At 41.9% G+C, this 13055-nt stretch overlaps 2 protein-coding genes and 3 non-coding genes across 5 annotated transcripts; 2 read left to right on the top strand and 3 right to left on the bottom strand.

Annotated features, from left to right (window-relative positions):
* Positions 1 to 960: 960 nt before the first annotated feature.
* trnat-ugu lies at positions 961 to 1034 on the bottom strand. Its single transcript has one exon. It is a non-coding gene; the product is annotated as a tRNA-Thr (tRNA).
* Positions 1035 to 2102: 1068 nt separating this feature from the next.
* On the bottom strand, positions 2103 to 2176 carry trnat-agu. The gene has a single exon. It is a non-coding gene; the product is annotated as a tRNA-Thr (tRNA).
* A 592-nt stretch (positions 2177 to 2768) lies between these two features.
* Positions 2769 to 5407, top strand: LOC110369443 (periodic tryptophan protein 2 homolog). The gene is made up of 3 exons (XM_036128537.1): positions 2769 to 2780; positions 4814 to 5109; positions 5191 to 5407. The coding sequence occupies exons 1-3, from the start codon at positions 2769 to 2771 to the stop codon at positions 5390 to 5392; spliced, it is 510 nt and encodes a 169-aa protein (XP_035984430.1). The 3' UTR covers positions 5393 to 5407.
* Positions 3241 to 3314, bottom strand: trnat-ugu. Its single transcript has one exon. It is a non-coding gene; the product is annotated as a tRNA-Thr (tRNA).
* A 656-nt stretch (positions 5408 to 6063) lies between the features above and the next one.
* Positions 6064 to 13033, top strand: eed (embryonic ectoderm development). The gene is made up of 12 exons (XM_012877433.3): positions 6064 to 6222; positions 7145 to 7297; positions 7379 to 7471; positions 8588 to 8653; positions 8896 to 9021; positions 9141 to 9222; positions 10022 to 10113; positions 11454 to 11587; positions 11669 to 11774; positions 11860 to 12018; positions 12174 to 12247; positions 12497 to 13033. Exons 1-12 carry the CDS (start codon positions 6103 to 6105, stop codon positions 12621 to 12623), a joined length of 1332 nt encoding a protein of 443 aa, XP_012732887.1. The 5' UTR covers positions 6064 to 6102; the 3' UTR covers positions 12624 to 13033.
* Positions 13034 to 13055: the final 22 nt, after the last annotated feature.

Here is a 13055-nt window from a genome sequence, read left to right as displayed (position 1 = left end):
TGCAACCAAGAAATCAAGCTGATTGTTGAACTCAGATTTGTTTTCTCTTTAAGAGCCAGGTGCTTTGACTTACTAAGATAAAGCAGCTTGTATGGCGACCTTTGTAATACCAAGTACCTCGTCATGAATTTTAAACAAACCTAAAGCAATGGAATAAGCTTTGAAAAGGAAAACCACGGTTTTCCTGAAACTTGTGCAAGGTTGAAAGTACAAATTTTTTACCAAAGTCTTATCAGAAATTTCAATGACGTTCAGGTACTAATTTACCTAATAATGTTCATCATTCACCAGAAAAGGGAGTAATTATGCTCAGGTTAGCATAAGCTTTAGCTCGTACGCTGCAGAAATCTTAGAAACTGATCCGCACTGCTTCATAATCATTGTGTTTAAAACACTTTGTCTCCACAATGACCATCATGTCATGACCTGATGGAAATGTATATGTACAGTATGATGTGAGTAAAATCCAGGACTACATTCTTGCGAAAATGAACTACAAAGTACGCCATATCTTCTCTCTGGACATTCCGTGAAGGGGCTTTGCTTATACGTCATGTCGGGCAAAGATTGTGCAATACTTTAAGGCTTCTAAGCGCTGGTAATTGATGTTGCAGGGTTCCAAAGCAAAACTAGCTGTGAGAGGAAGATTACAGGCTCCTTTTCCTACCTCCTTCTTTGCTGACTTCATTATTGGGACAGCACCTATCATGGCGACCGCTGGCGCACTTCCGCTTTGGCTAAAGAGTGCTTACCCAATAGAGGTACTTGGATGGAGCCTTGGTTTGAAGTTTTGTCTGAGTTGACTATGATGATGGATTTTTGAGAAGAGATTCTTGTCTGCCAAAATTTTGGACTGCTTTATGATAGGAGTTCAATTAAGGCTAAAAACACCATAGCTCACAAACCCTTCTGGTAAGAAGTTTGGCTCACTGTCTACATTAAATATGAAGGACGCTCCAAAGGCACTGCTGGGATTTGAACCCAGGATCTCCTGTTTACAAGACAGGCACTTTGACCAACTAAGCCACAGCGCCTCAGTATTTGGTCAATGTCCATTTTCCAAGTATTGAGGGGACCCATAAAAAGGAATCCAATACTCAATGGCCTTCAATATTTACAACACAAGTGGTAAAATTTCTTCTTGCAACCAAGAAATCAAGCTGATTGTTGAACTCAGATTTGTTTTCTCTTTAAGAGCCAGGTGCTTTGACTTACTAAGATAAAGCAGCTTGTATGGCGACCTTTGTAATACCAAGTACCTCGTCATGAATTTTAAACAAACCTAAAGCAATGGAATAAGCTTTGAAAAGGAAAACCACGGTTTTCCTGAAACTTGTGCAAGGTTGAAAGTACACATTTTTTACCAAAGTCTTATCAGAAATTTCAATGACGTTCAGGTACTAATTTGCCTAATAATGTTCATCATTCACCAGAAAAGGGAGTAATTATGCTCAGGTTAGCATAAGCTTTAGCTCGTACGCTGCAGAAATCTTATAAACTGATCCGCAATGCTTCATAATCATTGTGTTTAAAACACTTTGTCTCCACAATGACCATCATGTCATGACCTGATGGAAATGTATATGTACAGTATGATGTGAGTAAAATCCCGGACTACATTCTTGCGAAAATGAACTACAAAGTACGCCATATCTTCTCTCTGGACATTCCGTGAAGGGGCTTTGCTTATACGTCATGTCGGGCAAAGATTGTGCAATACTTTAAGGCTTCTAAGCGCTGGTAATTGATGTTGCAGGGTTCCAAAGCAAAACTAGCTGTGAGAGGAAGATTACAGGCTACTTTTCCTACCTCCTTCTTTGCTGACTTCATTATTGGGACAGCACCTATCATGGCGACCGCTGGCGCACTTCCGCTTTGGCTAAAGAGTGCTTACCCAAAAGAGGTACTTCGATGGAGCCTTGGTTTGGAGATGTGTCTGAGTTGACTATGATGATGGATTTTTGAGAAGAGATTCTTGTCTGCTACAATTTTCTACTGCTATATGACAGGAGTTCAATTAAGGCTAAAAACACCATAGCTCACAAACCCTTCTGGTAAGAAGTTTGGCTCACTGTCTACATTAAATATGAAGGACGCTCCAAAGGCACTGCTGGGATTTGAACCCAGGATCTCCTGTTTACTAGACAGGCACTTTGACCAACTAAGCCACAGCGCCTCAGTATTTGGTTGGTGTCCATTTTCCAAGTATTGAGGGGACCCATAAAAAGGAATCCATTACTCATGGCCTTCAATATTTACAACACAAGTGGTAAAATTTCTTCTCGCAACCAAGAAATCAAGCTGATTGTTGAACTCAGATTTGTTTTCTCTTTAAGAGCCAGGTGCTTTGACTTACTAAGATAAAGCAGCTTGTATGGCGACCTTTGTAATACCAAGTACCTCGTCATGAATTTTAAACAAACCTAAAGCAATGGAATAAGCTTTGAAAAGGAAAACCACGGTTTTCCTGAAACTTGTGCAAGGTTGAAAGTACAAATTTTTTACCAAAGTCTTATCAGAAATTTCAATGACGTTCAGGTACTAATTTACCTAATGTTCATCATTCACCAGAAAAGGGAGTAATTATGCTCAGGTTAGCATAAGCTTTAGCTCGTACGCTGCAGAAATCTTAGAAACTGATCCGCACTGCTTCATAATCATTGTGTTTAAAACACTTTGTCTCCACAATGACCATCATGTCATGACCTGATGGAAATGTATATGTACAGTATGATGTGAGTAAAATCCCGGACTACATTCTTGCGAAAATGAACTACAAAGTACGCCATATCTTCTCTCTGGACATTCCGTGAAGGGGCTTTGCTTATACGTCATGTCGGGCAAAGATTGTGCAATACTTTAAGGCTTCTAAGCGCTGGTAATTGATGTCGCAGGGTTCCAAAGCAAAACTAGCTGTGAGAGGAAGATTACAGGCTACTTTTCCTACCTCCTTCTTTGCTGACTTCATTATTGGGACAGCACCTATCATGGCGACCGCTGGCGCACTTCCGCTTTGGCTAAAGAGTGCTTACCCAATAGAGGTACTTGGATGGAGCCTTGGTTTGAAGTTTTGTCTGAGTTGACTATGATGATGGATTTTTGAGAAGAGATTCTTGTCTGCCAAAATTTTGGACTACTTTATGACAGGAGTTCAATTAAGGCTAAAAACACCATAGCTCACAAACCCTTCTGGTAAGAAGTTTGGCTCACTGTCTACATTAAATATGAAGGACGCTCCAAAGGCACTGCTGGGATTTGAACCCAGGATCTCCTGTTTACAAGACAGGCACTTTGACCAACTAAGCCACAGCGCCTCAGTATTTGGTCAATGTCCATTTTCCAAGTATTGAGGGGACCCATAAAAAGGAATCCAATACTCAAGGCCTTCAATATTTACAACACAAGTGGTAAAATTTCTTCTTGCAACCAAGAAATCAAGCTGATTGTTGAACTCAGATTTGTTTTCTCTTTAAGAGCCAGGTGCTTTGACTTACTAAGATAAAGCAGCTTGTATGGCGACCTTTGTAATACCAAGTACCTCGTCATGAATTTTAAACAAACCTAAAGCAATGGAATAAGCTTTGAAAAGGAAAACCACGGTTTTCCTGAAACTTGTGCAAGGTTGAAAGTACACATTTTTTACCAAAGTCTTATCAGAAATTTCAATGACGTCCAGGTACTAATTTGCCTAATAATGTTCATCATTCACCAGAAAAGGGAGTAATTATGCTCAGGTTAGCATAAGCTTTAGCTCGTACGCTGCAGAAATCTTATAAACTGATCCGCAATGCTTCATAATCATTGTGTTTAAAACACTTTGTCTCCACAATGACCATTATGTCATGACCTGATGGAAATGTATATGTACAGTATGATGTGAGTAAAATCCAGGACTACATTCTTGCGAAAATGAACTACAAAGTACGCCATATCTTCTCTCTGGACATTCCGTGAAGGGGCTTTGCTTATACGTCATGTCGGGCAAAGATTGTGCAATACTTTAAGGCTTCTTAGCGCTGTTAATTGATGTTGTAGGGTTCCAAAGCAAAACTAGCTGTGAGAGGAAGATTAAAGGCTCCTTTTCCTACCTCCTTCTTTACTGACTGCATTATTGGGACAGCACCTATCATGGCGACCGCTGGCGCACTTCCGCTTTGGCTAAAGAGTGCTTACCCAATAGAGGTACTTGGATGGACCCTTGGTTTGGAGTTTTGTCTGAGTTGACCATGATAATGGATTTTTGAGAAGAGATTCTTGTCTGCTACAATTTTGGAATGCTATATGACAGGAGTTCAATTAAGGCTAAAAACACCATAGCTCATATAGACCCATAAAAAGGAATCCATTACTCATGGCCTTCAATATTTACAACACAAGTGGTAAAATTTCTTCTTGCAACCAAGAAATCAAGCTGATTGTTGAACTCAGATTTGTTTTCTCTTTAAGAGCCAGGTGCTTTGACTTACTAAGATAAAGCAGCTTGTATGGCGACCTTTTTAATACCAAGTACCTCGTCATGAATTTTAAACAAACTTTAAGCAATGGAATAAGCTTTGAAAAGGAAAACTTGTGCAAGGTTGAAAGTACAAACTTTCTACAAAAGTCTTATCAGAAATTTGAATGACGTTCAGGTACTAATATGCCTAATAATGTTAATTATTCACCAGAAAAGGGAGAAATCATGCTCAGGTTAGCAGAATTATTCATTAAATTACCCAATTAATCACCCAATGTTGGCCAAAGTGAATTACAATGAAAAACAACCTGCAGAAGATCATCCCAGAGTGGAAGTATATAGTTTTTTTACCAGCAGCTACACTTAAGTTCTGCAAATGTTTTTTTTTTTTCCTCTCTTAAACTACATGTTTATGCGCCGTGTTTATTTTCCTCGGATGATGTAGCGCCCGTCTCTGTGTGTTTCTCCTCAGGTCTGTGTGTGACGTACCGCCCTGACGGCCAGGAGCTGGCTGTGGCCACCCTCAACGGAGAAATCTGTTTCTGGAACCCCCAGACGGCCGCACAGACCGGGTCCATAGCCGGGCGGCACGATCTGGAGGCGGGTCGCAAGGACACGGATAAAATCACAGCCAAGCAGTCCGCCAAAGGAAAGTGAGTGCAAATGCCTGAAACCTCAGCTGCACGTCTGTAGACGCTCGGCTTGTCTTTAAACTCTGGACCTTCGTGGTTTAGGTCTTTCACAGCTCTTTGCTACTCTGCTGACAGGGACTCTATTTTGGCGGGAGGCCACTCAAAATTCGTCTGTATCTACAACGTCGCTGAGCAGATGCTCACCAAGAAGTTTGAGATCTTCTGCAACCTGTCGTTCGACGCCATGGAGGTAAAAGCAAGCGTCCGTTCTTCTTCTGCCAAGCCCAAAGCCGAACCAAAATAAACATGCAAGACAGCGCATGCGTAGCTGCTGCTATCACATTGTTTTATATTCCTTCTTTGAAGGAAGATCAGCAAGAAGTGCCTTGACCAGCGTAAACTTGTAGTTTCTCATGGCGCCAGCTGCTTACATTTTCATTTGATACCATGATTGGTTAAAACTAATCTTTAGTAGGTGGGCACCAGGTGTCACTTCACCCAGTCAGCTCTGAAAGTTCAAATGTCCCTCCTTTCCCCTAACGGATTCGATGGGAACAATCCGAGATTGATAATGTGCAGAACAAAGTGCTACATTATTAATCTGGTTTGCCAGATTAGGATTCATGAATGTCCAAAGCAAGACCTCCTCCTGGCAAATCGGATCCCAGTCTTGTTTGTCCTGGCTCGGATGTCAGCTGTGATGAAGAATAATGTAAGAAGATGGTGACAGGAAGCTGAAGAAGCCCCGCACAGTTGTTTTGAGGCTACAGACTGGGATGCACTGTGTCAGCTACATAGAGGAGACATCAATGCCACAACTGACTGTGTGACCAACTAAACCTCTCCCCATCAGAGCACAGGGATTTATTTAGTTTGAACAAACGCAATTTAAAGTCATGAGAGACAGAAAACTCTGGCAAAATCCTACTTCCAGTCCAGCAGGGGGCGCTGGATAACTCCTGGGCCAAAAGAACCCGCAGAAGAACAGGAAGCGGGCGGAGCGGTGGATCCGTGATGCGAGAAAACAAGAGCATGACCGAGTCCCCGTCTCAAGCGGGAAAAGAAATGCCGGCGAAAAAACAGAAACTGAGCAGCGATGAGAACAGCAACCCGGACATGTCAGGAGACGAGAATGTGAGTGTCCCACCCGCAGGTGTCCGCGTGTGTGGGTGCAGCCAGCGGCCGATGCTGGTTTTGGCGGGTTAGCTCCGTGCTAACAGCAGCCGGAAAGCTAAAGAGCTTAGCTCCGAGCATCTTTGTCCACCTGCAGCCTCCACTGGTTCCGCTGGGACCAGCTTACCGGGACACACACGGCTGGGTGTGCAGGGTTAGAGCATCAGCAGGGTTCCCACGCAGTCTGGGAAAATGTGGGCTTTGGCTGTAGTCTTAGTCGGTGCTGGAAGAGCTTAGAAAAACATCTGGGTTTCCAGACTGTGCAGCGGATCACCAGCCTGATCCCGGATGCTGTCAGACGGATGAAGCAATGCAGTAATGGCTCAAGGTTATGGTTTGGTGTTTATTTTCTGTGATCGCAGATCAGCGCAGAGACCTGAGCTCATCGTTTTGTTGTCTGACACAGGGATGGATCTGGATTAGTTCCTTCCTGGTGTCCCTTTTTCCTTATTTTAATAACCTTTTCCCATAACCTTTCCTGCTTCCTTGATTATTTGCATCCATCCTTCCTGTTTGCTCCCTTCTATCCTTCCTTGATTTCTCCCATCCGCCTGTCTTCTCCAGCAATCCTCCGTCTCTTTCTGATTTATTCATTGCTCTCTTCCCTCTCTGACTCCTTACTTTCTGCCTGTTTCCGTCCATCTGTCATCCCTCCGTCTGTTTTCTATATATATATATATATATATATATATATATATATATATATATATATATATATATATATATAATGGGTGTGGGAAACAGCAGCTGAGAAATCTGATGCCATGACTTAGTGAAGGAGGCTTGGGGCAGGTGTGCATGTAGGAACAGATCATGTCAGTGCCGTTGTCTGTAAAAAAGAGAATAAAGCCAATAAAGCAGCGATCTCCCTGGGATTTTGCAGGATGACGCCGTCAGCGTCGAGAGCGGCACCAACGCGGAGCGCCCGGACACTCCCACCAACACGGCCAACGCTCCTGGCAGGAAGAGCTGGGGAAAGGGCAAGTGGAAGTCCAAGAAGTGTCGCTATTCTTTCAAATGCGTCAACAGCCTGCGGGTGAGATCCTTCAGCACATCTTAAACTTCATATAGCACGACACCGCTTGGTGTAAAGGTGGTCCGTTTGTTTTTCCCTCAGGAGGACCACGGCCAGCCGCTGTTTGGAGTCCAGTTTAACTGGCACAGTAAGGAGGGGGACCCTCTGGTGTTTGCTACAGTCGGCAGTAACAGGGTACGTCTCCACTTCCGTTTCCACCCTTTATTTACCATTCTGTTGAAAAAATGTCACATTTATTGTGTCAATTCTGTCCATTCATCCTTTTATTCCTTCCCTCCTACCATGATGATCAGTGGACCCATCATACATCTATTCATCCTGCATCCAAATATCCATCTGATCACGCCCCTTTCTGACCGTCCATTCACACATTTGTCAAGCACCCATCCATCCGTTCATTAGGGCTGCACGATATTAGAAAAAGTTCCGCTGTGTGATAATGGTATTAAATGTTGCGACAACGATATAGGTTGCAATAAATACAGGAAATGTCTTTCTACTTAAGGATCATAGCAAACAGACCTCAGATGATTAGTAGTCTATCCAGTGCCTGAAAAATAAAAGCATTCATTATTTCCATCTCAAACACAGGGTTCTATTGAAAAGCTCGCCTCTGTCCTTCTTGTGATTTTTGGACCATTTGAACCAACTTAGCTGTAGTTTCTTTTTAACTTTACCAGCTCTTGCAACCCGCAACTCATGAAATTTACAAGCGACTTTAGAAAAAAGAAGCCCAAAGTCGCATGAAATAAGCATGCTTGGCAAATGTGAGCGCGGGCCTGTTTAGCTATAGCTTCTAGCATTCTTGGAACTACGGAGAGCGCTGCGGGGAAAGAATATTAACGCACGTAAAAAAAAGTTGCCATTATGGTCTAACAAAGTTAATGCGTTAAAAATGCGTTAAAACTGGCAGCCCTAATAAATTTACACGATAGAGACAGAAACGTAAGACAGAACTTCCAGGGGAAACACTACATCTATCCATCTGCTGATCCATTCCTTCAACCATCTGTCCATCCATCTAGCCTCCCTCTGACTCTGCCTTCTTTGCAGGCTGTGGTTTGTCTAGAAATATGTCATAAATGCGTATTTAACATTTGTATTTATGCTTCTACTAACGGGCTGAACGGGAGTGAGAATAATGGAAGCTTCCCCCTCCTCTATGTGGAAAAGCCTTTTAACAATTTCTTCTGTGGCAACACTTAGAATTACCTTCCCTAAATCTGCTGTCCAGATGTCTTTGTTGTTCCTCTGCTCCACTTTAACCAGTGCGATCGTTCCCTCCAACAGGTCACTCTGTACGAGTGTCACTCTCAGGGGGAAATAAGGCTCCTGCAGTCCTACGTTGATGCGGACGTATCCTTCAGCCAGCATGAAAGCAAGCTGATCATTTAAATATGTGTTTGTTAACAGTAGTTTTAACCTGTGTTGTCGGGTGCCAACCTCAGCCCCTTCAATGCATATAATGTAATTGTTTTATCAACCCTGCTGCTGCTACTGCTAAAATAAAAAAGTCAGTTCAGAGTGCCATAAATGCTGCAGGGCTGCACAGAGCATGTCCATCTTCTCTCCTTTTCTTTGACCGATCGTGCTCAAAGGCAGACGAGAACTTCTACACGTGCGCCTGGACCTACGACACAAACACGAGTCACCCCCTGCTGGCAGTGGCCGGGTCTCGCGGCATCATCCGGGTGATCAACCACATCACAATGCAGTGCATCAAGGTACGGCCGCTCAGGCAGCACGCTGCTCCTTCCAGAACCCGTTCAGCCCCGCTGTTTCAATGAGGTGGCCAGGCCTGAGTGCTTTAAGGTGAACTTTGTCTTGTTTTTGTTCTATCTAGCATTATGTAGGTCATGGGAACGCTATCAATGAGCTCAAGTTCCATCCAAGGGATCCAAATCTCCTGCTGTCTGTCAGCAAAGGTAAACCAGGCTGCTGTTTCTGTCCATCCGTCAATCAGGCTTCCGTCTACTCCTTAGTGTCCCACATGACTCAGGAACATTCAGAATTTCTTTGATGGCTTTAATAAACGACCCAAACTGTCAAAAAGTATCAAAGGAACAAAGGTTGACATTTATGCGTGAGCTTGAAAGGATAGATGAGTTTTTTGTGAGCGCGTGACTGTCAGGTGCTTCTGTAAATCTCATATGAAGCAGCTGACTGCAAACCATATAAACAGCTGTAAAGTTTTATCTGTAATCATGGCTGTCGTCGTTGGACCAGTTCAGATTAAAGGTGACATGCAGAGGCCATGTGCTGTTAAATAGAGGATTAATAGTTAAGCGGGACCACTGCTGTAAAAGGCAAGTGTTTTTTAACTATAATAGAAATATTGGCAAATATAAAGTGCTTGGAAAGTAAAACTCGCCCTAACGTAGCATCAGTGGGAGACAGCGACACCCAAAGTGTATTTCTAATGTCCCTTCCTTCTTCTTTGTAATTTGGCTTTTTTTAAATTGCAATAATCCTTCACCAATGGTGAACGGCTTCTTAGCCTTAGCCAAGTTGTTAGCCACCATCTTACAACGTGATCACCTGCCTGTAGTGGCACCTCATCACAAGTAATGTTATATATTATATGGAGTACACTATGTATGAGAAAACTACCTAAGAGTGCTGCTCTGATCGATGTAGATCAAGTAATGCATAATGCAAAGTATTTTGCAAAGTATTTTGTAATACCCAAGTAGATAAGTACACTGTAGTTTTGTGTTTCTTTAGATCACGCCCTCCGTCTGTGGAACATCCAGACGGACACATTAGTTGCCATATTTGGAGGTGTGGAGGGCCATCGAGACGAAGTCCTCAGCGCTGTAAGTAAAACGGAAGGATTGGAAGTAGAAAGGTACAGCTCCAAAAAGTAGGATATGGTGAAAAAAAAATTAACATTTGTCGCTCCTTCCAGAAGGTAAAACTCATATATAGATTAATTTCAGAGCGTGAAACACCTTAGACTGGACACTGGACACCTTAGCAGAACCACAGGCTGATCGCCTTAACGCCATGCTGTATTGATGCAGTAATTCAGACAAAAAAGCCCTGTCCAAGCACTGAGTGCATTGAAATGAACATAGTTATAAGAAGCCTGACATTTCTGATGAAAATACATTTTTATTGATTTTGTGTAATGTTTCTATTGTCTAAGACACTGAGTTTTGGGTATTAATTATCTACGAGCCGTGATCATAAAAATGCCAAATAAAGACATAAAATAATTCAATCTGTGTAATAATTGTATATAATAGTTTCACTTTTCAAAATGAGTGACAAAGCATGTTGACTGTTAAGATTAGCTAACACTGGCATGCTTTTTATATATAGCAAACCGTTATCCTGCTAACCTTAGGAAGTTTGAGCTTTTTACCAGTAGCTGAAATGCTACTTATCACATGCTGGCTAACAGTAGTTAGCATTTTTATTGCAAATCTGTGCTGATATACTATCACTAGCTAACATCAGCATGCTAACATGTTAATATTAGCACACCTTTACCATTTTTAGGAAGTATAAGCCTATTCACAAGTAATAGCTGAAATGCTACTTACTGCATGATTGCTGGCAGTGGCCAACACCATCTTTATTGCAAACCCCTGCTGATAAACTATGACCATCTGAAATGTTAATATTAGTATTTTACTATACACGGCACACTTTTATCTTGCTAAACTTAGGACGCCTATTTACAAGTAATAGCTGAAATGTTATTTATTGCATGCTGGCTAACAGTAGTTAAATTTTTTTTTAAACTGATATACTATCACTAGCTAACATTAGCATGTTAGCTATATATGGCACACCTTTACCATATTTAGGAAGTATAAGCCTATTAATGTGTAATAGTTGAAATGCTACTTACTGAATGATGGCTAGAGGTGGCCAACACCATCTTTGTTGCAAATACCTGTTGATAAACTATCACCAGCTAAAATGCTAACATTAGCATTTTTGCTATACATGGCACACCTACCTCGCTAACTTAGGAAGCCTATTCATGAATAATAGATTAAATGCTACCTATTGCATGCTGGCTAACAGTAGTTAACATTTTTGTTGCAACCACCTGCTCATATGCTATAATCAGCTAGCTTGTAAATCTAAGTTACATAACACACCACTCAAACAATGATCAAAACAAATGTGTATACTTTCACAGGATTTTGACCTTCTGGGCGAAAAGATCATGTCATGTGGGATGGATCACTCGCTGAAACTCTGGAGGATCAACTCAGAGCGGATGCAGAAAGCCATCCGGGGCTCGTATGAGTACAACCCCACAAAGACAAACAGGTAAACCTCCTCCTGATCTTTTATTATTTCAAAATGCAAAAAAGAAAACGTGTTATTTATTAATACAGATCTTTTCTTCAGGCCCTTTGTTTCACAGAAAATTCACTTTCCAGACTTTTCAACACGAGACATCCACAGAAATTATGTGGACTGTGTGAGGTGGCTCGGCGATCTGATTCTCTCAAAGGCAAGTCATCTTTTATTGAGAAGAGTCTGCTTCTATAAAGCCACAGGTACTGATGCAGTTGGTTTGAAAAATGTTTTCACCGCAGTCCTGTGAAAACGCCATTGTGTGTTGGAAACCTGGGAAGATGGAGGACGACATCGATCACATCAAGCCCAACGAATCCAACGTGACGATTCTGGGGCGCTTTGATTATAGCCAGTGTGACATTTGGTACATGCGCTTCTCCATGGACTTCTGGCAGAAGGTCTCATTTCTTTATTCTTCAGATACATTGTCACTTCTTTAAAATGTGCATGTTATCAACAGCATAATCTAAAATTGTATATATTATAGCTTTAGCACAGTTTGGGGCTGGTAATGGAGAAAATTAATGATGGCCGTTTTGACTGTGATCCCCAGATGCTTGCTTTGGGAAACCAGGTGGGCAAACTTTACGTGTGGGACCTGGAAGTGGAAGATCCACATAAAGCAAAGTAAGTGGTTGAGAATTTGATTGATATCCTATTTTGTATATAAGCTGTAGTGACAGGTATAGATCCCAAAACATTGGTGGACTTTTAAGATACATTTGCTTGTTTAAAGTATGTCCATCTATCCTTCTGCCTACCAATTGTTGGTCCATCCAACTGTTTACCCGTTCATTTATTCATCGCTCCATCCAGCTAATTACCAATCGTTTGTCCACAATTAAAACTTTGATTTGCCTTTTTTTCCCACCTCAGGTGCACCACACTGACGCTCCCCAAATGCACCTCGGCTATCCGGCAAACCAGCTTCAGCCGCGACAGCAGCATCCTGATAGCCGTGTGTGACGACGCCTCCATCTGGCGCTGGGACCGTCAGCGTTGAGCCGTCACGGCAACACAGAAAACCCGTCTCCTGGTTTACGAAAACACGGCAAAATAAGGACAAGATACTCTGAATTTTTATATATGTATAAATATCCATCAAAAATTGGGTTTATTCAGTGAAGAAAGTTTATTTAATTTCCTTAGCGTGCCTTTATGTTATGGGTGCAGCCTCATGTACTGAAATAAAAACAGCGTTTCAGGAGGATCTCCATGGATAAATTCCAACTATGTCACATAAACCCTCTTTAGCAGTGCGTCTTTGTCCCGGTGTGTATCTATTTGTATGTCCTTTGCATCTGATTTACTGCAAGTCCTCTCAAAAGAAAAAAACGGTCTTTTTACTTTGTTTCTAAATGTTTTGTCATTGGAATCTCGCTTGATTTCAGTCAATAAAGTGTTTTTTCTAAATATGTGTTCAACGTGTAAATTA

The sequence above is a fragment of the Fundulus heteroclitus genome, chromosome 24, assembly GCF_011125445.2.
Source record: "Fundulus heteroclitus isolate FHET01 chromosome 24, MU-UCD_Fhet_4.1, whole genome shotgun sequence".
NCBI classification, from domain to species: domain Eukaryota; kingdom Metazoa; phylum Chordata; class Actinopteri; order Cyprinodontiformes; family Fundulidae; genus Fundulus; species Fundulus heteroclitus.
Note: the sequence above shows the minus strand (reverse complement) of the source record. Positions and strands in the feature narration are given on the sequence as shown.